Consider the following 22,456-nt stretch of genomic DNA (forward strand, 5'->3'; position numbering starts at 1 on the left):
AAAGTGTAGCTTTCATAACACAGTCTCTAGTCTAACCTAGTTAATGTTGAGTGTTGACTTTCTTTTTAATGGCTGAAGGAGTTGACATCTTTTTATTTCTACAAGATTCAGTTAGAAAATTTAAACTTCATTTTATTCCCTGAGAGTCCTAACAGCTCATAAATAATACAGAAGACAATTGTCTAAACGAATGTTTTGAAACTTTTGCTGGTGTCCAGTGTATCTTCATAGTACATTTCTCCTTCCAGAGACCCTGCTGTCGGCATTTCCTGCTGTTTGAGATTTTGATCTTTTGTATTATTAGTTTACTAACTAAGGCATAGTTTTTATTTTTCAGTGCAGTAATTTTTGGTTCACATTAAGAACATAAGGGCATCTCAGCTGGATTAGGTCAACAGTCCATCTATTTTTAACCCTCTCCCCCAATTTTTCAGAAACAGTTTCACATAAATACCATCCAATATGTTCCAACTAATATATGTATTTTGAACTTCCCCCCACTCCTTTTGAGGTTTCTTATATTTTAAAATTTATAAAACTGCATCTCCTTCACTACTCCAATTATTAATTGCTTCCTAGTTATCTTTTAACATTAATTACAACTGTTTGGTTTAAGTTAATCCTGCTAATGAACTTATATGTGTACAGTAACATTTCAGATAATCCACATATTTTCCCATGTCTTTTATAAAGCTCCCCCTGTCCTGCGGTCTCTTGGTTTCTTACTGCTTCTGTAAGTTTTGCCATTTGGGCATCATCTGCGACGACTACTTGGCTAGTACAGAATCTTTTTTCCATTCCTGAGCATAAATCATCCTGGCTGCGGTCGTAGCATACACAAACTGTTTCTTTTTAAAAAATATTTTGGTAACTCTGTATCAATTATCCTAAAAGAAAAGCTGCTGGGGGTTTTTTTTTAAGTAAAAGTTATTTTAAACATTTTCTTCAATTCATTATAAATAATTTCGCAGAAAGCTTTTATAGTGGTACCTTGGTTCTCAAACGTCTTGGTACTCAAATGCCTTGGTACCCAAATGCCGAAAATCCAGAACTAAGTGTTCCGGTTTTCTAACGTTTTTCGGAAGCTGAACGTCTGATGCGGCTGTCGGCTCTTGTTTCAGGGGCGCCTGCACCAATCAGAAGCTGCGTCTTGGTTTCTGAACATTTCGGAAGTCAAACGGACTTCCGGAACAGATTAAGTTTGGCACCTTTGTTTTCGCTATTTATTCTACGTTTTTGTTTTTGAGACTTTTTCGGTTAATTTGTTTTTGTGACTGTGTGGAACTCAGTTCAGCTACCAATTGATTGTGTGACTGCGGAAATGGATAAAAGCCCCCCAGCCAAACAATGACTGTCATCAGTGCAGGTAAGAATTTTTTTTTTATCATCTAGAATACTGTCTTATTAATTGTATAGTACAGTACATTGATTATTGCTTTCCTTTTATGGATCAATGGCCTTGTTAGAAAGTAAAATTCATGTTAAATTGCTGTTTTCGGGGTTGTTTTTAAAAGTCTGGAACAGATTAATCCGTTTTGCATAACTTTCTATGGGAAAGCGCGCCTTGGTTTTGGAACGCTTTGGTTTTGGAACGGACTACCAGAATGGATTAAGTTTGAGAACCAAGGTACCACTGTACACTCTTACAAGACCATCACATATGGTAAAAAGTACCTTCTTTCTCCTTAAATTTCCAGCACATATTTGATTTTGAGGTCAAGGGTCGGGAGGTTGGCTTGTTTATAGCCACTGCTACAGAGAGGTCTACTGCCTTTCAATATGGAGACTCCACTTAGCCAACAAATTTAGCCGCCAATTTAATTGGGTGACCCCACCAAGTATGAGTTCTTCTGATACACAAGAGGAACAGGAATTCCTCTCTTCACATGCAAAAGATCTGTATCGCGAATGAAAACAACCAGAGGAAATGCAGCAATGACATTTATTGGAAATTCTCCAAATAATGATACATGTGAATAAGTCCAACTTAGAGTGAAACTTTCTCTGCCTCTTAAAAAAAAAAAAAGTTCTGAAAAAAATTGCAATGTGCGCCTTAACAAGTTGATCAATGCAGTACACAGTTCAAGAGTTCTATGGGACTGGTTCTGTATGCACAATATTGCTTCAAGTGAAATCGCAAAAAAAAGGAGAATTACTTTCCCCCTTCCACCTGGGAAAATGCAATTATTAGTATGATTTCACCGGATTCCATGTGAGTTTATTCATTTGGGTAAGAGGCAACAGCTGAAAGAAAATAATGCTAGGCACAATCTATTAGAAATCTGTCTTCCACAGTGGAATTTCCTACATTGTCACCTATTTGTTTCATCCACTCCTGCTAGACTGTGCCCCGTGATGATCACACCATTGTTATCAACTAACAAGAAAAGACTGATACTGCCGTTTTAAATCAGCAAACCAACTTCGTTGTTGCTTGCATTATGCATTTTACAAAGGAAACATTGGCACTCTCTCCAGCTCACCCCACACCCATGAGTAAGACACTTGGCTGAATTTGGCACTTGGCTTATTATTATTATTATTTTTTTAAAAAAACAATACCTGGAAAAATATAACAAATAAATCCCCACTGGATGTTACGATAATTCGATTCAAGCATGTTCCCACAAATGCAAATTTCCTGCGCATGATTAACTGCTATTTTCATAGCTCCCTCAGATCAAAGACTGACTTCAGGGTCGGGTCTACAAGACAGAAATGGCTTCCAGAAACAACAGATCTTCAGCGCTGTGCAAAAGCAGAGACTGATAAAAGAATGGAAAAAGCCCGGATTGAACTGTGTCTATTGGTATTGAATCCTGCTTCTAAACAAAACGAGAAAAGGTATGCCACAGAACAGATATCGTAAGCTGAAATGTACTAACCACTAGATTTGGACGACGAATTCCCTGCTTCTCTGAGGCAAGGGCATTTTTGAGGCATCGTAATAGTCTACATAGAGAATCCTGAAGGTTTGTCAGTGCCCATATCCCAATAAAGGAAAAAATCTGGACGGGTCATTGGCTCTTTGCACAGAGAGAGGTTGGGGACTCTTACAAGGTATTTTTGGCTTGTTGAAACCATGTATTCATCACATATTAAACTGCATGAAGCAGCACTCAAATCGAAGGTTATCTTATGTGCCAGCAGACAGGCAGAAACTCCATGTAACCTATCTGTTGGTGTGCATCATGTGAGAAAATGGGTGAGAAACGAAAACTTCGATTCTTTCCCCCCATAAAATAATTCCTGCACCTACAGAGCTAGTGCGTCATAGGGAAAAGCTACCTTGGAAACACGTGCTAGTTCTGTATATGAAGGGAGTAGTTTATTTCAGGGAGCGTTCGCACATTTCACAGCCAACCGGCTATTCATCATGGTGTATTTCCAGTGAGATACATCATGCGAGATTTCCAAGAGTCTGTTTCGGCTCTTAATTTCACACCACAGTGAACGGGGGAAGAGGAACGGCTTCCAACCTTCGCTTTTCTTGCCTCCGTTGGGGAGAATAAGGCTTGGCCACTTCTCTACATGCGGAAGAAACATGGCCCCATTGAACTCTCCTCAACAGCTGAGCCGCAAAATGACAGCCGGTCAGGGTTATTCTTGGACGTATGTGGAAGTCAGCAGAATGAACTGCAGGCACATAAGAGCTTAAGAGATGTCCTCCACAAAAATGGCCAGAGACACACACACAGAAAAAAACCTTACACGAAACACAAAAGAAATCCCCAACTAAAATGGAAAACATGCTGTTCTTTGGAGGGGAACAATTACATTCTTGTTTTCTTTTCAAGTATTGATCAATGTATATAAAGACAACAACATGTTCCTTTTACTAGATCCAGAGAACATATTGAAGTTGACATTTAAGTTACCAGCGGTCCAAAAGGGTGGACTTTCATCTCTTTCCCTTTACACCAATCCTAAATATACATCTAATTGTCTTCTTTAGGTCCAATCTTCTTTTGCTTTCCTTTTTTTTTGCATTGCTATTTATGTACACCCATTATTAAAAACATTTAACCTGGGATTTGCATATCAAGATTTTAAAAGGCCTCTCCGCTGCTAGAAGAATCCCAGTACCCGTGTGTGATTATGCAGATACCTTCTATGTTTGTCGTTTTCCCTTTTCTTTATTGTTCGAAACCGTGTTGCCTGCAACGCTTCACTTATGGCTTATTTCTAAATTTTGCTTGGGTTACAGTTTGCTTCTTTTAGCAGCTGTTCACAGTCAGGCAGCACCTCTTCTGGTAAGTATTTACAGATTTTCTCAATAGTCTTTCTATAGAGCGCCTTCTCTTCTTCCAGAGACTGAATTAAGCTCTTCATCTTGCTCTCCCTTTCCAAGACGTCTTCCAGGTTCGATTCCACACTCTGGATTTTAGCATGGGCTGCCTAATCAGAAAGAAGGAAAAGGATTTTTTAAAACGAGTGTCCTTGAGAGCAGAAACACATAGCAACTACCTGCATAAATTGCTTGCAAATACGTTCTACAAATTGCTCACTGTTCCCTTCAGGTGCATTGGGCATAAAGCATTTCCTGTTTGCTCGCTGTAGTTCTTGTGATACAGGCATATCTAATTTCCAGTTTACTGAAAAGAACTACTTGCACAAAGCTATTTTATTGTGGATCTTAACTTCTAGTCATAGTCTACTGCACTTTGGCAACAGCCATTCCAAAACTGTGTGCTGGGGTACCACAGTGTCTAAAGGTAAAGGGACCCCTGACCATTAGGTCCAGTCGTGACTGACTCTGGGTTTGCGGCACTCATCTCGCTTTATTGGCCGAGGGAGCCGGCATACAGCTTCTGGGTCATATGTCCAGCAGGACTAAGCCGCTTCTGGCAAACCAGAGCAGTGCACGGAAATGCCGTTTACCTTCCCGCTGGAGCGGTACCTATTTATCTACTTGCACTTTGTGCTTTCGAACTGCTAGGTTGGCAGGAGCAGGGATCAAACAATGGGGATTCAAACCACCAACCTTCTGATCGGCAAGTCCTTGGCTCTGTGGTTTAACCCACAGCGCCACCCGCCTCCCTACTACCACAGTGTCTACCCAGCTCCATATTGTCTACACTGAATGGAAGCATTTCTCCAGGGTTTCAGGCAGAAATAAGTTCCTCTCAGCCCTCCCTGGGGATGAACCTGGGACCTTCTGCACACAAAGCAAATGCTCTCCCACTGGGCTATGGCCCTTCTACTCTGGCATGGATGGATACAACCTGGTGTGTTTTCCTATTCTACCTCAATGAACCTGAAGACCAATCGAAGCTTTCACCATCAGATCTAGATGTTTGACAAATGTGTAAAAAAATCGGGAGAGGATGGAATTTGAAGAGAACTGTTGTCAGGAGTGGCTCACTCTTCCTCCATAATCCTCTTCCGCAGCCACCAAACAAAGGACTGGAAGTTTTCCTCTGAGGAAGAGAGGCTGGAATATAGGAGGGTGTCAAGTACCCGCTCCTGATGTTTCTCCTTTTGTTTAGCCCAGACCCGGGTCTTCTGCTAAACATTTAGAGAATCAGAGAGCCTGAACGGACCTATGAGGTTTCCTAGGCCAACCCCATGTGCCACACTGGTTCTGCAATGCAGGATAAAGTCACAACATGCAGCTTGGCCCTTGGTAGTTTACCTGTAGTTTCTCCAGGAGGTCCATATTCTGCCTCTTCAGCTGATTGTTTGCCCTTTCGAGTTTCTCGGGAGCCTCCCCATCATCGCAGAGATTTGAGTTCTCTTGCAATTCATCTTGCAGAACGTGGTACTCCACCTCATAGGCGTGCAGCTGTTTGGAAATATCCATCTCAAAGACCTACCGACAGAAGAGAAAATATTTGGAGAATATTTAAGGATTAGATGAGATCATATTGTACCAAGCACACCATATTAGCAGAACACAACAAATACCGTTTGTGGAGTAGATGGGAACAATATTAAAGAATATAAAACTGTGCAGAAAAAACGACGGTATAAACAGTACAATGAGAATGATTGGAAGACTTGTTTTGTCAGAAGTCTTTTTTATTTAAGTGCTTATTTAGGAAGATTAAGTTTTTTTATGCACATAAATCTGCTTTTCCTTCTTTCTTTTTTCTGTATTGACTTCTTTTCTTTGTTTTTTTCTTTCATTTTCTTTTTGTAGTATGAGATTGTAAATTCTTTGTAAATTCTTTGTATATGTGTGTAATTTGTAATGTGTGTAAAAAAGAAAAGAAAACCAGTTTCCTTATGAGAGGTCCCACCGTGCTTAATTCAGGCAAATAGGACCATATGAACTAAACAAAGCATGCCTACGAGGATGCCTCATCCAACTGGGTACATGAGTCAAGGAGGTGTTTGCACTTCTCCCCCAGAAGGGATGACTCAAGACTAGAAGCTGCTTCTGGATAATGAGCCTGAAAGATGGCAATCTTGAGGAATCAGCAGCATGCATGTTCCAAACTGAAGTTTGGTGGAACCTGTGCAACTTGGGTTGATGTGGCTACATTAACACACTTTCTGGACAGGCCCATAAATAGATGACTCTTACCAGAGGCAGAGACTAATGTCAGTAAGATAGCTGGGGAATTTTCTTGCCCTTTTGCCAACACGCTAACTCAAAGAAGTTTCAAGGATTAGCAGCTAAGTACAGGGACTAGGGTGGCGCTGTGGGTTAAACCACAGAGCCCAGGACTTGCCAAACAGAAGGTCGGCGGTTTGAATCCCCGCGACGGGGTGAGCTCCTGTTTCTTGGTCCCTGCTCCTGCCCACCTAGCAGTTTTAGAGCACGTCAAAGTGCAAGTAGATAAATAGGTGCTGCACTGGTAGGAAGGTAAACAGTGTTTCCGTGCGCTGCTCTGGTTCGCCAGAAGCGGCTTAGTCATGCTGGCCACATGACCCAGAAGCTGTCAGCTGTCTGCGGACAAACGCTGGCTCCCTCGGCCTATAGAGCGAGATGAGCGCCGCAACCCCAGAGTTGTCCAAACACCCACCCACCCAAATTTGTAATTGCACATGTACATTTTTTAAAACGCACACACATTTGTGATATATTCCGATGACATTTGGAGGATGCTGCAAGTGTGCATTTGTTTGTTTAAAATGTATTTTGCTGTTAACCTTTGACATTTGAAAAACATTTATACAAAATACAGCAGGCTAAAAATATACATGCATGTATTCGGATGATAATAATGCCTATACATTAGAAAGGTATATATGGAATCGCTCACTTCTATAACAATATAGTATACCTTTTCTTTTATCCTGTTCAGTTAAAATGTTCTTTAAACATTAATTTAAAAAAATACCTCGAATATGGCAAAATCTTGAAACTGCAAGATAAAGTTATAGCACTGACCCCCAGAGAGTGCTCTTTTCAGTTAGTCCTTCACAGAACAGAGTTTTCAGTCTCCTCCATTCACCCAGATATAAGCTAACCAGCCAACTCCTTAAAGATGGCCTCACGCCAGAGCTTTGCACTCCCAGGATGGTGTCAAAGGCACTAACAGCTTCTGCATGAAATTGTTCACAGCAAGCACCCAGTCTGCTGGCTTGAGGTGGAAACTGAAAGAGCCAGGGTATGAGCAATATGACTCACAGCGTTGGGATTACAACCTAATATTTCTCATTAGAACAACAGTGAACTTTACAGAGTGCTTCCTGTACATCAGCTCAGTAATCCTTACAAAAAAAACCCTGTAAGGAAGGCCAGATATCATTTCTGTATCCTAGACCGCGGCTGGAGAGTGGCTTCCCTCAAGCCACCTGGTGAATTTATGGGAGAAGCGAGGTTCTTCTTCACTCTCCCATATTTCAATACAGATCCACCACTTGGCCAGGGCCTTTTGGTTCACAGCTCAGTTCTTTAGGCACTATTGTATGACTGAATGGCCAAGTGATGCATTATCAATGCATTATACTGTTTGTGTGGGGGTGGAACAGACTATTATTACCTGCGTCATAATCTTTTCCATTTGGAGCTTTGTCATGTCTGGTAGAGTGTTTTTCAGAAACTCGACGATGCTTTCAAAAGCCTCACACATCATGATGTGTTCCTCTTGGCTGCTTAGCAAACTTAGTGCTACTTTAAATATGACTTCTGTTCCCTGAAGAAATATAATGTCTAGGGCAGAGAACAAAACATAGATTAGAATGAGTTTCCCATTTAAAACATTGACATATTTATGTTGAAGATTCAAGGGGATTAAAAAAAAGTCATTTGTTTTGTGTTGTTACACTTATCTGTTAAAAACATGTTTTATAATTAACATATATATCATACATGTTTTAATATTCCAAGTCAAGAAAACGTGTCATGTCTTCTCAGGTAAAATCCAAGCACAACACATGGCTTGGTTAGCATCAGCGAACCATCACCATGGCTCAAGATCTAATGAAATGTAGATTATGTTCCTGCAATACACTTTTAAAAAATTCCTGCAGAAGGATTAGTTTCAGGAAAAAAAGAAGTCTTAAACAATTGTTCTAGTGCAGAAGGAGTGCCCAAACTACTCAAAAGGATGTTTTCTTACGTACACACATGAATTAGGGAACTGTTCTTATACATGAGGGACGCAGGTGGCGCTGTGGGTAAAACCTCAGCGCCTAGGACTTGCCAATTGCATGGTCGGTGGTTCGAATCCCCGCAGCGGGGTGCGCTCCCGTTGTTCGGTCCCAGCACCTGCCAACCTAGCAGTTCGAAAGCACACCCGGGTGCAAGTAGATAAATAGGGACCGCTTACCAGCGGGAAGGTAAACGGCGTTCCGTGTGCTGCGCTGGCTCGCCAGATGCAGCTTGTCACGCTGGCCACGTGACCCGGAAGTGTCTGCGGACAGCGCTGGCTCCCGGCCTCTAGAGTGAGATGAGCGCACAACCCTAGAGTCTGGCAAGACTGGCCCGTACGGGCAGGGGTACCTTTACCTTTACCTTATACATGAGAAGCTGATGTCAAATAAGTCAATGTATGTTAGCCAGCGTAAAGCAGAATTAAATGTGGATGGTCTGGTATAAATCTGTCACTAAAGGCACTATGATTACGTCAAAGGCATGTTGCGGAATAGGATCCCCCCCCCCCACAAAACTACCAATTTGGAGGGGCCTATTATTGATCTGCCCAACCAATACACTGAAAAGCTTCCTACCGAACACTCTGGCTACAAATCCCAGTGGAAACTGCGAAGCGAATAAAGTCAGAAACCAGGGGGCAGCATAAAGGCTGGGGCTGATCTCGTTCTCTTCAAGGTGGTTGTACAGGTCTCTGTGGTAATCATGCAGAAGCCTCGACAGCTGGTACATCTGGATCTGTATTAAAATATGGGAGAGTGAAGAAGAAGAAGAAGAAGAAGAAGAGGAGGAGGAGGAAGAAGAAGAGGAGGAGGAGTTTGGATTTGATATCTCGCTTTATCACTACCCCAAGGAGTCCCAAAGCGGCTAACATTCTCCTTTCCCTTCCTCCCCCCACAACAAACACTCTGTGAGGTGAGTGGGGCCGAGAGACATCAGAGAAGTTTGACTGGCCCAAGGTCACCCAGCAGCTGCAGGTGGAGGAGCAGGGAAGCGAACCCAGTTCACCAGATTACGAGTCCACCGCTCTGAACCACTACACCACACTGGCTCAGATTAAGAATTTCTCTGACATCTTGTGCAATTCGTACCTGTTATCCCAGTTTCCCCAAGGGGAAACCCTGAGGCTGTTTGGGTCCCCTCTCCCTGTGGCTGCTGTTCACATGATGCTTGGTCTGTCCAGAAGGTGTGGCCACATGTGTATATGCGCATAGCTAGAATTCACTACCATAAGATGCGGTCACAGTCACTAATGCAGGCAGCTTTTCAGATTCGCAGCACCCAAGGTTGTATTTCAGGTTGGTTTTTCTAAGCTAGAAAATGATCACAGATCTCCCAAATAATGTGTCGTTCGTCCCTTACTCTAACTGATAAACTATGTTGAAACAGAGTACTCTCCTGTGAACTAGCACTCTGGAACTTGTCTTAGGAATTCCAACCAGAGGAGGGAGGGATCTGCATAGCTCTCCCTCAAAATTGAGAAATGAAAAGCAGGGAGATATTGATCAGCTGCCACGTCTTATTACATTGCCAACAGAGGTTTACACTTAAAGAAAGATGCTATTTCTGAGTGAGGGAATAGTTTGCCACATCACTTTGCCACTGCAACAAGTTGAGCGAGGATGAAACCCGGCCATGAAGCGAGCTAGCTTCTAACACCGTGTTCCTCTCATTCATCGCTTCCACTGAGGGTACCTAATAAAGTCATGGAGCAGCAGAATATTTGGCAGCAGAGTATGGGGTGAATAGTGTATGTAGGAATGATCGCTGGGTGTGGAGCAACCTCCCCGCCCGCAGGCAGCCTCAGCTGCCTGCGTGCGTTACCCTGGGGTGCGGAGCACACTCCCCCTCACAGATAAAGCCATAGCTGTTTGAACATCTTGCCCTCTGTCTAACCTTTTGCGATCTCAGTAGTCTGCCGTGTCCTGTCTGAAACCTTTGTCTCCTTCGTCATACATTGTGCAAGGGGAAAATGACACGGTGGAAACAGGCTCCAAAATAACTTTGTTACCACCCCACGATCTCGGGACCGGAAGATATGTAAAGGTCACAGCCCAAAATGTATCTGCCTGGGTTTGCATATTGTGTCAATAAAAAGAGCCTCCACAGAGCTGGCCGGCAGCTTGCTTGCAGCTGACCTGTGCGCAGCTCACCTGCATTATCAACTCCTGCCTCATGTCCTTCACTTCAGTGTAAACTGCTGAGGTGGTTGAGAAAAACATAGGGAAGGGAGATGCCCAACAAGCCAATGGGAACTTTTAAGGGACAATACAGGAAACAGTGGTAAGAGAGGTTGTTCTGAGTACGACGAGGGATCAGAAACCAAAGGGAACCAGGTGGCAGGCCACATTTAGTTCATGAGCCTTCTGCAGTGCTGCCCCCAAACTCCCAGTGTAACATCTTTCTCCCAAACGGAAGCCTATTTCTGCCTTACCTGTAGCGACATCATGTCCGGCCTGTACTGCTTCCGGAAGCCGAGGTCGTACATGAGGAATTTGAGCATTTCAAAGGCTTGTTCTTCACTCATGTGGAGGAGCAGCACCCCAGCTACAAAGCTGATACCTTGGCAGTAGCCCACCTCCTTGTCCAGCAAGGAATAAGCTTTCAGAAGATTGAAGAGGGAGAGCTGCCCTGCTCCTAACTGAGCAGAGAAGTAAGGATGTGTTGGGAAGGTCCTCCCTGGTGCAGAGAGAGAGAGAGAGAGAGAGAGAGAGAGAGAGAGAGAGAGAGAGAGAGAGAGAGAGAGAGAGAGATATGTCATCTGGAATGAAGAACTCACAGGACACTCAGTCAGAATAAAAATCATCAGAAGCCATGACTAGCTTCCAAAGTGATTGCTTGCACACACATACAAAGATATAACCTTTGTTATATACACTTCCTAACCGTGGGCTTTAGTCAATAATAATAATAATAATAATAATAATAATAATAATAATAATAATAATAATATTGGGCAGCCCCCAACAAAATACCAAAACACAGTAATGCATCAAACATTAAAAGCTTCCCTAAACAGAGCCGCCTTCAGATGTCTTCTAATAGTCTGGTAGTTGTTGTTCTCTTTGACATCTGGTGGGAGGGCGTTCCACAGGGCGGGTGCCACTACCGAGAAGGCCCTCTGCCTGGTTCCCTGTAACTTGGCTTCTCGCAGTGAGGGAACCGCCAGAAGGCCCTCGATGCTGGACCTCAGTGTCCGGGTAGAACTAAGTTTTACTCAGAGCAAAACCATTGAAATCAATGGACCTAACTTAGTCATGTTTGTTATTTTCAATGGGTCTACTTTGAGTAAACCTTCATTGACTACCACCCCATTATCCAATAGCAACAGAATGTTAAACTTCTCTTTCGTCTCTTGGCAGGACTAGGAAGTCTCCCTCTCTCTCTTGGTTCCTTACACTGTGCTACTCCTGAGCCCATGATCATGAGAAGTGTGAAAATCAACCATCCTAAGCAAATGAAAAACGGGGTGCTAATTACTGGGGGCAGTTTCCAGGCATAACAACTGGCAGCCATAAAACAATAAATGTAAGCAGGCTGCAAGATTTGGGTGGCACAGAAGAAGTACAGAACTGAACACTAGGCACAAAATTCAGGTTCCCAAAAAAACTCTTTTCTTTGTTGAACGTCAGATCTCTAACCCTCGTGGCTAAAATATGCAGCTGCATGTTTACAGATAGTGCCACCTAACGTTCCAGAAACCAGAGCGGGTGGCTGAATAAGACTTCAAGAGAGAAAGAGTAAGTCTTCAGTGCTCACATAGTTCTTTACCCGGTGGCTAGCAAAACAAAAATGAATTTATGCAAAATAAAGAGGTGTTACCCTGGTACTTGTACAATTTATACAATCTGCAGAACCGGATTAACTTGGAACAAGTCCCCTCCCCCGCCCCACACATACCCCCACCTCCAACCTGTTCATGACCTAAAGTCCTGACTATGGAAAAAAAGTTACCTAGGTCTACAAGGATCGCATGTTGCTGAGCTGTCAACTGTTTCAGGAGTTCTTTGTAAGAGATATCAGAAGGTTGCTGTTTATTTGGTAGCCGGTGCCTTACGCGATGCTGCACAGCAAGAAATTGCCATATTTCTCCCCGGCGACTTTTGGGAACACCTGAACACAGGAAGATATAAAACAAAATTATTCAGGGGATTGTGGGGTGGTTTAATAGAGTTCACTACAAATATAAAGATGACCCATTTCTAATTTATAACCATTAGGGTCATTATTTTGAACTTCTATGCACTCTGTTCCACATTAACACTTTCAGCATCTCATTTATTGCAGCCTCATAATGGGGCAAAAAAATGGAATCCTTTTGCTGACCCAGGAGCTTCTGAATTTTCAGACCTATTTTCTGAGCTTTAGTTTACTTTTCCACCCGAATTCAAGCGGAGCACTCCCTTTCTCTAGTTACTGTAGAGCCCAGAAATCTTTATTTGTCAGCCACTCCTTTCCCAAAACTCAAAGAGACTATAATTTCCCAGTTTTCAACTGGAAATGCAAGGCAACAAAAGTGAGGGAAAATCACCAGAAAAATGCCATGGCTTTGCATCAAGCTCATTCCCTGCCTATGGTGGTGTTCAAACAGATGAAAAATGCAAGGTCTCAAAAAAAAAAAAATGCACTCAAAATTACCATCTTTCAGAGTTGCATGGATATCTTCCATATCGCATCTGATTTTGGCTCTGCAATTCAACAGCTTCTTATCCCAGATATTGATAGCGTCTTTCTGACAAGTACCAACTTCCTCATAGTCCAGCTTAACCTTTCTGGACTGGAGCTCATCTCTGCTTGCTGCAAGAGAGAACACAAGGCACAGACCATTTCAGATGATGGACCACAGACCAGCAGTTAATGCCATGTAGGCCACATATCAGGTTATGTCCCGTCAACCATCCTACAGGCCGAGGTTTAGGAAGGCATGTTTGGGGACAGTTACCCATAGTAGTGTTCTCTTACTGTGCAAAAGCTCTGCACACTTACAGCCTTGTACAACCAGCTCTTAAACTAAAGCTGTAGAAAGTTCGGTAAGACTCAAGAATAAATAGCAGAAGACTTTCTTAAAACCTGTGGGAAGGTGGGAACATGTGCTCAGCTGTCTCCCCTGAGCCAGCCTGGTACACAAGCTCCTTCTGTAGATGATCTGAATTCCGTTGTATGGTTCACAATGTGATTATCCTGTCCTAAAGCTAATCATTAGATTTGGTGGGGTTGCAAAGAACATGGCGGTTGAATAGATGGAAGTAGCACATGCAAGACGTAAAGCTACAATTCCATGACCCAAACTGCGAAAGATTTGGTGCTATTCTACTATCTGCAGTGCTTCAAATTGTGGGTTACATATAAGGAGGGGAAGAAAATATTTTCCTTACGTGCATCTTACCTTCTATAAAAGAAAATATAATTCAAGCTTCCTCGACAGCATTAAGAAGAACAGGAAGTATTTTTATTAGTATTTTGTCAACAAATCTCATCTGATGATGAATAAGCAAAGAGGGTGTACGGGCAGAAATAAATTGCACAAAGGCAGGACTGAACTCTGCTGCAACTTGCTTTATCAACCTAACTCTCTGTGCATGGGAAGGTGAGGAAGAAGGGAGGCAGGTTTATACGTTGTCTCAGCCCTCGAACGATGCAATGTTAAATGCTGTGTGATATAGCAAAGAATTTGAAGCTGATGCAAATCAGCCAGCTGAAACAGGCTGCTTAGAAACTTCCACTCAAGCAGAATTCCCACTGCCACAATTTGTTTTCTCATTTTCACTGCTTCATAATTCAATGTTATTATGGAAGAAAGAGAAAGAGGTGTTTGCTTTATGCTTTTTTAAACCCACAGAACTATGAAAAAGGGATTACAAGGCACTTCTGTCTACATTTTCTTCACAAGCATCTCTGCTAAATGGTGTCTGATGGAGAGGCCCATATGCACCTCCCAGACAGTTCAAATAAGCTAAAAATAAATAAACAAACAAAATCCAAAATCTGTGGTAATGTTTGAAAAGTTGAGTGTCCCATTTACGGGGCTGCTTATCCCTCAGCCACCTCATTAGAGCTGAAGATATGTGAGTGAGTGAGTGAGTGAGTGTGTGTGTGTGTGAGGGCTGTGAAGCTGGAGGCAAAACTGGAAGCAGGAACTGCCTATCATCTTACAGATAAAGGAAAATAAACATAGTTTTAAGGTGCTGAACTGCAACAGGGATCGCAGGTCCAACCAGACCCAAAAGCCATCCAGGATGGGCTTGTCATTTACTTAAAGTTTTTTCTTAATTTTGTGACGCATACCAAAAACCTTTATACTGAAGGACGAAATGTAAGCCCATGAAATATGGCAGTCGCACAACACCATTTCATTAGCTACTTCTGCTTCAGGTTCCGCAGGGAATTCGTTAACTAATTCCTGGGACATCCAAGCCCGGAAGGCAGAGCAACCATTCTTTATCTTAACCTTCACTAACCTTCCAATTTCTGGTTTTCCTTTTCCATTCGAAGTAGCAGTATTTGCTGATGGATGGCTTTTCTCCACAGACTCTGCAGCTCTTCAGAGTTCTTTTTCTCCCCAGTCTTATCTTGAAGATCATCGTTTTGCAATAAGGAAACAAGGGGGTCTTCATCAAAAGATCGTGCAAGAGGAGACAGCGGCAACAATTCATTTACATCACCTCCATCTGCAAAATATTGCTGCATTAGACATGGATTTATTAAATACTATTTGAGAGTTCTAGTATGGTGGCAGAAATATGCATCAACATCCATCATTAGGGTTTTATTTATTATATTACTGTATATGCTCACATTCACCCATCTCCCTTGTCTCTCCTCTTAGGAGAGAGACCTGGGTTACTGGGGTTTTGGTTTTTTTGCTTATTCTGCAGAACTGCCATGCACATTGATGACACTCTATAAATAATAACAGTAGTACGTAGTATTTTTAGTCTGTGCTCCAGCACTCAATAACATATATACTACCCTAACTGAAGGGATGTGGGCGGTGCTGTGGGTTAAACCACAGAGCCTAGGACTTGCAAGTCAGAAGGTCAGCGGTTCGAATCCCCACAACGGGGTGAGCTCCCGTTGCTCAGTCCCTGCTCCTGCCCACCTAGCAGTTTGAAAGCACGTCAAAGTACAAGTAGATAAATAGGTACCGCTCTGGTGGGAAGGTAAACAGCGTTTCCGTGCGCTGCTCTGGTTCGCCAGAAGCGGCTTAGTCATGCTGGCCTCATGACCTGGAAGCTGTACGCCAGCTCCCTCAGCCAAGCGAGATGAGCGCCGCAACCCCAGAGTCGGCCACGACTGGACCTAATGGTCAGGGGTCCCTTTGCCTTTACCCTAACTGAAGCCCATGGACCTAAGGACATGTTGCTACAAGCCCAACTATACCCTTATAAGAAAGCAAGATGGAACTTTTATAATGTCACCCGATACAGCCTAACACTGGGATTATTATCTCATCCAATACTGCTTCTTCACACACCAGTCAGCAAATTTGTTTTAAGATTCTTTGCATCCAGTTTGCCCTGCTAGACAGACAGACGAGCCATTCTATAACAGTGTCACCTATTGCGTGTAATTTTGGAAATCAAGTGCTAATGAACATTCATCTTCTGTGGTTCTGCTGAATATAACAATCGAGTCAGAAAGTGCAAGCAGACATACATAATTCTGCAAGTTTTGTTCTCGAGAGTAAAGTGCCAAGGCTATATTTTCCCTTATGAGCTGCAGACTGGCTTTCTTTCTGGCCTATGGCCTCCCTTGAATAAATACTTCCCAACTGCTAATTGCCAGATGTAATTAGTGTTCCTTTTGATTTAGCATCCAGAACTGTTACTAGAGTGCTCTCCGAGCAGCAGAGCCTGTCAATATGATAACTGGATGTTATCCAACTTAGGCATTGAAAGCAGTACTGCAGCGAACTTGCAATTAGCAGAAAGTTTCCTCCAGGGGTGAAACTTTGCCAATCTTAACCAAGAGTTGACCTGGCTTTGCCCAGTTGGCCTTCATTACCTGAGAAAGATCTGGTGATCTGGCACACACCCAACATCTGCCTTTTCCTATGCTAGGAATTTGTATTAAACAGAACACAAAGTATCTCTAACATACTCTTTTAAAACCAAGGAAAGATGGTCCATACCATCTGCATCACATCTGATTCATAGCTCCTGAAAGGCGGTATGATACAGGCCCAAATGCTGCAAGGTGGTTGACAAGCACGGGGTGAAGAAAGAGGAGAGAGAAGTTTCTGTCCCTCCCTTTTGTCCCTTCCTTTCATCCAGTTTAACTGGCTGGCAGGAGATTCAGAAGAGGTAAAAGGAAGGGATGTGATCATTTGCCTTGATGGTCTTAATGAGGACTGGCAAATTCATGGAGGACAGAGCTACATGTAACAATATTAACTCTGATTGTCAGTAGCTGAGAAGCAATTACATAATGCAGGCATGGCCAAACTTGGCCCTCCAGATGTTTTGGGACTACAGCTCCCATCAACCCTAGCTAACAGGACCAGTGGTCAGGGATGTTGGGAACTGTAGTCCCAACACATCTGGAGGGCCAAGTTTGGCCATGCCTGACATAATGAATTTACTTCAGATGCACCTTTCCAGATGCACCTGTGCATAAGGACAATATTGGGCTAGATCAGGAGTTCCCTCCAGCTATTTTTGGACTACAACTCCCATTATCCCTAGCTAGCAAGACCAGTGGTCAGGGTGATGGGAACTGTAGTCCAACAACAGCTGGAGACCCAAGTTTGGGAAACCCTGGACTAGATGAACATTGGATCAGATCCTGCAGGACTCTTCTTATGTTCATTAGCCTGTTGCCACCAGACATCTTCTCTTGCACCACCCCATACAACTTCCTTAGCTGTAACTTGAGGTCAAGGCAGTGTTGGCGACAAAGATACGTTGCATAATATAGTTGTTAACCAAATGTTACCAGGGAGGTCAGAAGGAAACATGATTCGGAAACAGATAGGAGGAGATGTGGCCATGTGTTTCTGGAGACAATTGAAGTGGTTACTCTTAGAACAACATGTTGAAAGATACAGGGATACTCAATAATAGACTTGACTCAGACTTCGATAGCATACTGCCACAAAAAGGCCAACTACTTGAAAAAAAACATCCATTTGGAACCTTAAAACGAAACACGCACCTAACAAGCATATCAAGTATTCAAACTTGGGTCTTGCAGAACTTGCCCACTTCTTTTAAGAGCAGACTGGAAACTGCCATTCTTAAACAGAGAAATGAAATCGAATTGTCGTGACATAAACTGCTGCCTCAAGATGAGAACTGACCTTGAAGTTGCATTGCTGAGGGCGATTTCTTCATGGGCGATGCCACCCTTAGGAAGATTCTCTGCCGCCAGGAAATCCGGCGGGGCGTGAGAGTAATTCCGCCAGCATTTAGAGAGTCATTGCTGCACACAGAGGAGGTCCTTTTTCTTCTTTCCCCATCACTGCAGGATCAGAAGGAAAAGACAACAGCCCAAGTCAGCGTCAAGGAAGACTGACAGAAGCCTAGGCATGGCCATGCAAAGCCAGCGAAACAGCCTTGAACACACAAAGGATTACATCAGTTCAATGTAATCGCCATATAGCGAGGCTTCCCAGATCTTTTCATTAAGGACACCGGCCTCATCTGGGCCCAAGTTCTCACTGTATTTTTGTCCTAGGCACTGTACTGTTTCTACCACCAGAAACCTGGAAGTTTAGCCATAAATCTCCAATAAGTTTTTTGTAAGTCCCATACAATTTTGGAATCTACGAATATTTAGAGTTGCGGCAAACTATGTTGCACATTGCATATTTATTAGAAGAAGGAAAACTGTATTTAACAGAACCCTCATTATCAAAATTGGGAATAGACTGTGTGTTTTCCCCTCATGTCCATAGATCTCTAATCTAAGCTAAAAATGCTACTGATCTCAACTCCTAGGTTACCTGAAGATTAACAATTGCCTTAGGCTTACTGGATAGATAAGGCTAAACAACACAAGGAACTTGACGTGAAGGTCCAAACAAGCGTATTAAGTCTCTCTTTTTCAAATTGCATCCACATTCCACGAGGCTTGTATGTGCATGAAAGCAAATGAAGTATCAAAATTTTACTTCTGCTGAAGAATCAGAGTTTGTTCTGTTTGCAGTTGCGATGTCAAAAGTTTTCGTAAATGAGATAATGTGTGGTAAAGATGACATTATTATATCTCAGAAGTGGAGAAGTCCTGCCATAACTTCTTTCTATTTTATTTATACCACCACGAAATGGACAAAAAGTGAAACGCACAACAAGGGTGCATGATCAAGAATGGTTTCCTTGTCCAACTCCTTTGAAGAGAAGCTTTAAAAATAATATTTATAGCATCAATGCACATGGAGGCGCAGGTTGCAGCCACAGCAAATGTAGCATTTTTCCATCTCCTCCGTATTAAGCAGTTGGTCCCTTACCTTTCTCGCCCTGATCTGGCCACAGTGATCCATGCGACGGTCACCTCCAGGCTTGATTATTGTAACTCGCTCTATGTGGGGCTGCCCTTGAAGCTGACCCAGAAACTCCAGCGGGTGCAGATGCTGTGGCGAGGCTCCTTACAGGGTCCTTGCCGTGGTATCACATTCATCCAGTGCTTTACCAACTGCACTGGCTCCCGGTGGAGTACAGGGTCAGGTTTAAGGTGCTGGTTTTGACCTTTAAAGCCCTATGCGGCCTAGGACTCTCGTACCTATGGAACCGCCTCTCCTGGTATGCCCCGCGGAGGACCTTAAGGTCCATAAATAATAGCACTTCGGAGATCCTAAGCCTCAAGGAGGTTAGATTGGTTTCAACTACGGCCAGGGCCTTTTCAGCACTGGCCCTGCCGTGGTGGAACGCTCTGTCAGAAGAGACTAGGGCCCTGCGGGACTTGACATCTTTCCGCAGGGCCTGCAAGACAGAGCTGTTCCGCCTGGCCTTTGGTTTGGACCCTTATGTTTCCCTCCCCTTATGGTCTTGATTTATCAGCTACTTTAAAACGAGGCTGCATTTTAAATTGCATTTTAACCTGTATTTGAAATTGGTTTTTCCCTCTATTATGTTTTTACTGTAATTTTACTGGTGTTAGCTGCCCTGAGCCCAGCTCTGGCCGGATAGGGCGGGGTATAAATAAAAATTAGGACATATGCCAAGGATATGCCAGTATCCCAAAGTGCTTACAATCTAAAGCAAAGAAAAGATCCTATTTATTCAAGCAACCTTTGAACAATCATGTTGCCTACTGTCTTGTGGAAATTAAGCCCCACACCCTTCTAGACGTTTGGTTATTATCCTTTGGCTATTCAAGATGACAAATTTAAGGTAGATTTGTTACCCACTGAAAAAAAATAATTCACGTCCAGCACTCTATTGCATCAATATGTGCTTATACATATTACTGTTTATGGCTCATAGTTCAGAATTTCTGCTCTGAATATGGGACAGTGCCAGATTCTATCTTCAGGTAAAAGGAAGTCAAGATAACTGGGCTGGACACGTTAAAAACAATAATAAATTTAAAAGAACTTGCAATTTCCTAAGTGCATCAATTTCTCAGGCTTCCAGTTTGTTCCTGAGCCTAATTTAGACTGCTCACTGCCTTTTCTAAAGCCTTATATGCAGTGTGGGGTTTTATTCAGGGGGTACTTAAGGGCACGCAGTACTGGCACCTCTTTTTGCTGTTGTTAAAAAGTGTAGCACTTAATGTAATAACTTCATGGTGAGTATTGGCATCTATTGTTCTAGGAAAAAAAGCCCTGCCTGCTCATTAAGGTCTTCTTTCTGCATGCTGCCAACATCCAAGTTCCAACTGGTTGGAACATGAGACAGGGCTTTCTCTGGGGCCAAGTCCTGGCTTTGGAACTCACTGCAGAAGGAGGCTTTCCTTGAAGACTTTCCCATTATTGCACAAAGACCTTCTGTTTCCTACTGGAATTTGACATGCCAAGCTGTTCATCTCCCTGGCATTTCATCTGTGGAGTTTTCAAGGTATTTTAACTGCTGATATGAATGGTTTTTATTTTGTTGAATTTTGCTGTCATTCTGCTTAGCCACACTGAGGATTTTTTTTAATGAAATGGAATCACCAACACTGGAATACTGGACTCAAAAAGAGAAACAACTAACAGACTTTTAGAAGACATCTGAAACAGGGAAGCTTTTAATGTTTAATAGACTATTGTATTTTAATATTCTGTTGGAAGCTGCCCAGAGTGGCTGGGAAAACCCAGGCTGATGGGCAGGGTATAAATAAATTATTATTATTATTATTATTATTATTATTATTATTATTATTATTAAGGACATACAGACCTAACAACTGAAGCAAAAAAAGGGTGTAAATAGATACATTATAGGTCCAGTGAATGGGTTAGAAAGCAGTTTTTCTTCATCGTGAAGTTGACCAGAACAGTCTCCAATTGTTAAATTCTTAATTCCTGGGCCTTTGTGTGTGCTTCAAAGAATCATGACTGAAATATTTTAGAACCTGAAATTCGCAGACAAGAAAGAGCTTCAGGAGATGATTTTGTACAGCATAACAAGTAGTGAAACACCATGACAAAGAATGAAACTGAATAAAAGCAAGTCCCATCATATTAAATAAAGATGTCTAGAGACCTTTGGTCTCAATTCTAAGCACTAGCCAAGGACCAAAGAGTATTTTCTGCCAGCACCTCAAAAAGGATCGTTAATGTGCCTCATTTCTAAGCTAAACAGAATATGCAAGTATTTTTTTAACCTCCACTAATGTAATATTACATTAATATTCTACTTAATATTTAAAGCTAACAGTACAAGATCAGTACATAAAAGCAATGCAGATATAATTAAAAGAGTTTGGCTGCTGTGATAGAGTTAAAAATCAGACTGATGTATTCTAGACTAATGAAGAGTGAATATAGTCAAGCACAGAATTACAAAGACTGAACTACAAAAGAGGAAGAAACTAGAGTCATAAAAAGGAGACACACATTCAGAGAAAACCCTCTAAACTCTCTCAAAATGCATTGCATTATTGTGACGAATCAAAAGTATGTAGCATGCCCAATCTGAAATATTTTACATACATAGCAAGTGGGCGTGAGATAGCTTTTATATAAATAATGCACCAAGAAAGAACTATTTCGACCTCTTTTGTGGCCCCCACACTCATCACTAAAATGTTAATTTCTAAACAGGCTAGCCATAGATGCTCCCTACTTTAGTTGTGCAAAAACTGAGCTCAGATCAATGAATCTTGTGCAATTATGTCTTCCCGTGGCCCTTTAATTTTTCTGATCCCAAGTAACCTAGTTTTCCAAGCAGGTAGCAAATGCAAGTCTTCGCTAGGTTTTTTAAAAAATGGTTTCAACAAGAAATGGCAAAATCCCCTAGAGCTTAGCAAGAGCAGTTTCTGGGGGGTACCGTATTTTTTGCTCTATAAGACGCACCAGACCACAAGACGCACCTAGTTTTTGGAGGAGGAAAACAAGAAAAAAAATATTCTGAATCTCAGAAGCCAGAACAGCAAGAGGGATTGCTACACAGTGAAAGCTGTAATCCCTCTTGCTGTTCTGGCTTCTGGGATAGCTGCACAGCATGCATTCACTCCATAAGACGCACTTACTTTTTAGGAAGGAAAAAGTGAGTCTTCTAGAGCAAAAAATACGGTAAGTAGTACTACTAACGTTTGCTTGTAAAGTGTAACAGCAGCTTTAGAGTGAAACAAATGCAAGTAAGACTGCCTTCTGAAAGTGAAATGTGTTTATTGTTTCCCTATATTTTTAATTAAAAAACGCCCTACATTGAAGCTCCGACCTAGTCCTTTTACTTTAGAGATTGCTCTCACAAGCACACACCACAAATAAAAAGGTCTTCCATTAACCCATACTAAACCCATCTAGGTTTTAATGCACATTCTTAG

General features: G+C 42.4%; 1 protein-coding gene across 3 annotated transcripts in view; it reads right to left on the reverse strand.

Moving 5' to 3' along the window:
- Positions 1–1,928: 1,928 nt before the first annotated feature.
- The window catches only part of TBC1D4 (TBC1 domain family member 4), an 88,381-nt gene continuing 67,853 nt past the window's right edge, over positions 1,929–22,456 (reverse strand). For 2 of the 3 annotated variants that reach the window (XM_081907277.1, XM_081907278.1), the window contains exons 12-20: positions 17,844–18,004; positions 15,004–15,213; positions 13,184–13,342; positions 12,500–12,658; positions 10,980–11,224; positions 9,124–9,283; positions 7,935–8,104; positions 5,636–5,812; positions 1,929–4,398 (exon numbers count right to left, since the gene is read on the reverse strand). In XM_081907277.1, coding sequence (XP_081763403.1) covers positions 4,186–4,398; positions 5,636–5,812; positions 7,935–8,104; positions 9,124–9,283; positions 10,980–11,224; positions 12,500–12,658; positions 13,184–13,342; positions 15,004–15,213; positions 17,844–18,004 — 1,654 coding nt within the window. In that variant the 3' untranslated portion in view covers positions 1,929–4,185. Of the gene's footprint in view, positions 4,399–5,635; positions 5,813–7,721; positions 7,775–7,812; positions 8,105–9,123; positions 9,284–10,979; positions 11,225–12,499; positions 12,659–13,183; positions 13,343–15,003; positions 15,214–17,843; positions 18,005–22,456 lie in introns of those variants that run through there. The other variant, XR_014167303.1, reaches the window with a different exon arrangement.

This window comes from Podarcis melisellensis, assembly GCF_964234715.1.
Source record: "Podarcis melisellensis genome assembly, chromosome: 4".
Classification (NCBI taxonomy): Eukaryota; Metazoa; Chordata; class Lepidosauria; order Squamata; family Lacertidae; genus Podarcis; species Podarcis melisellensis.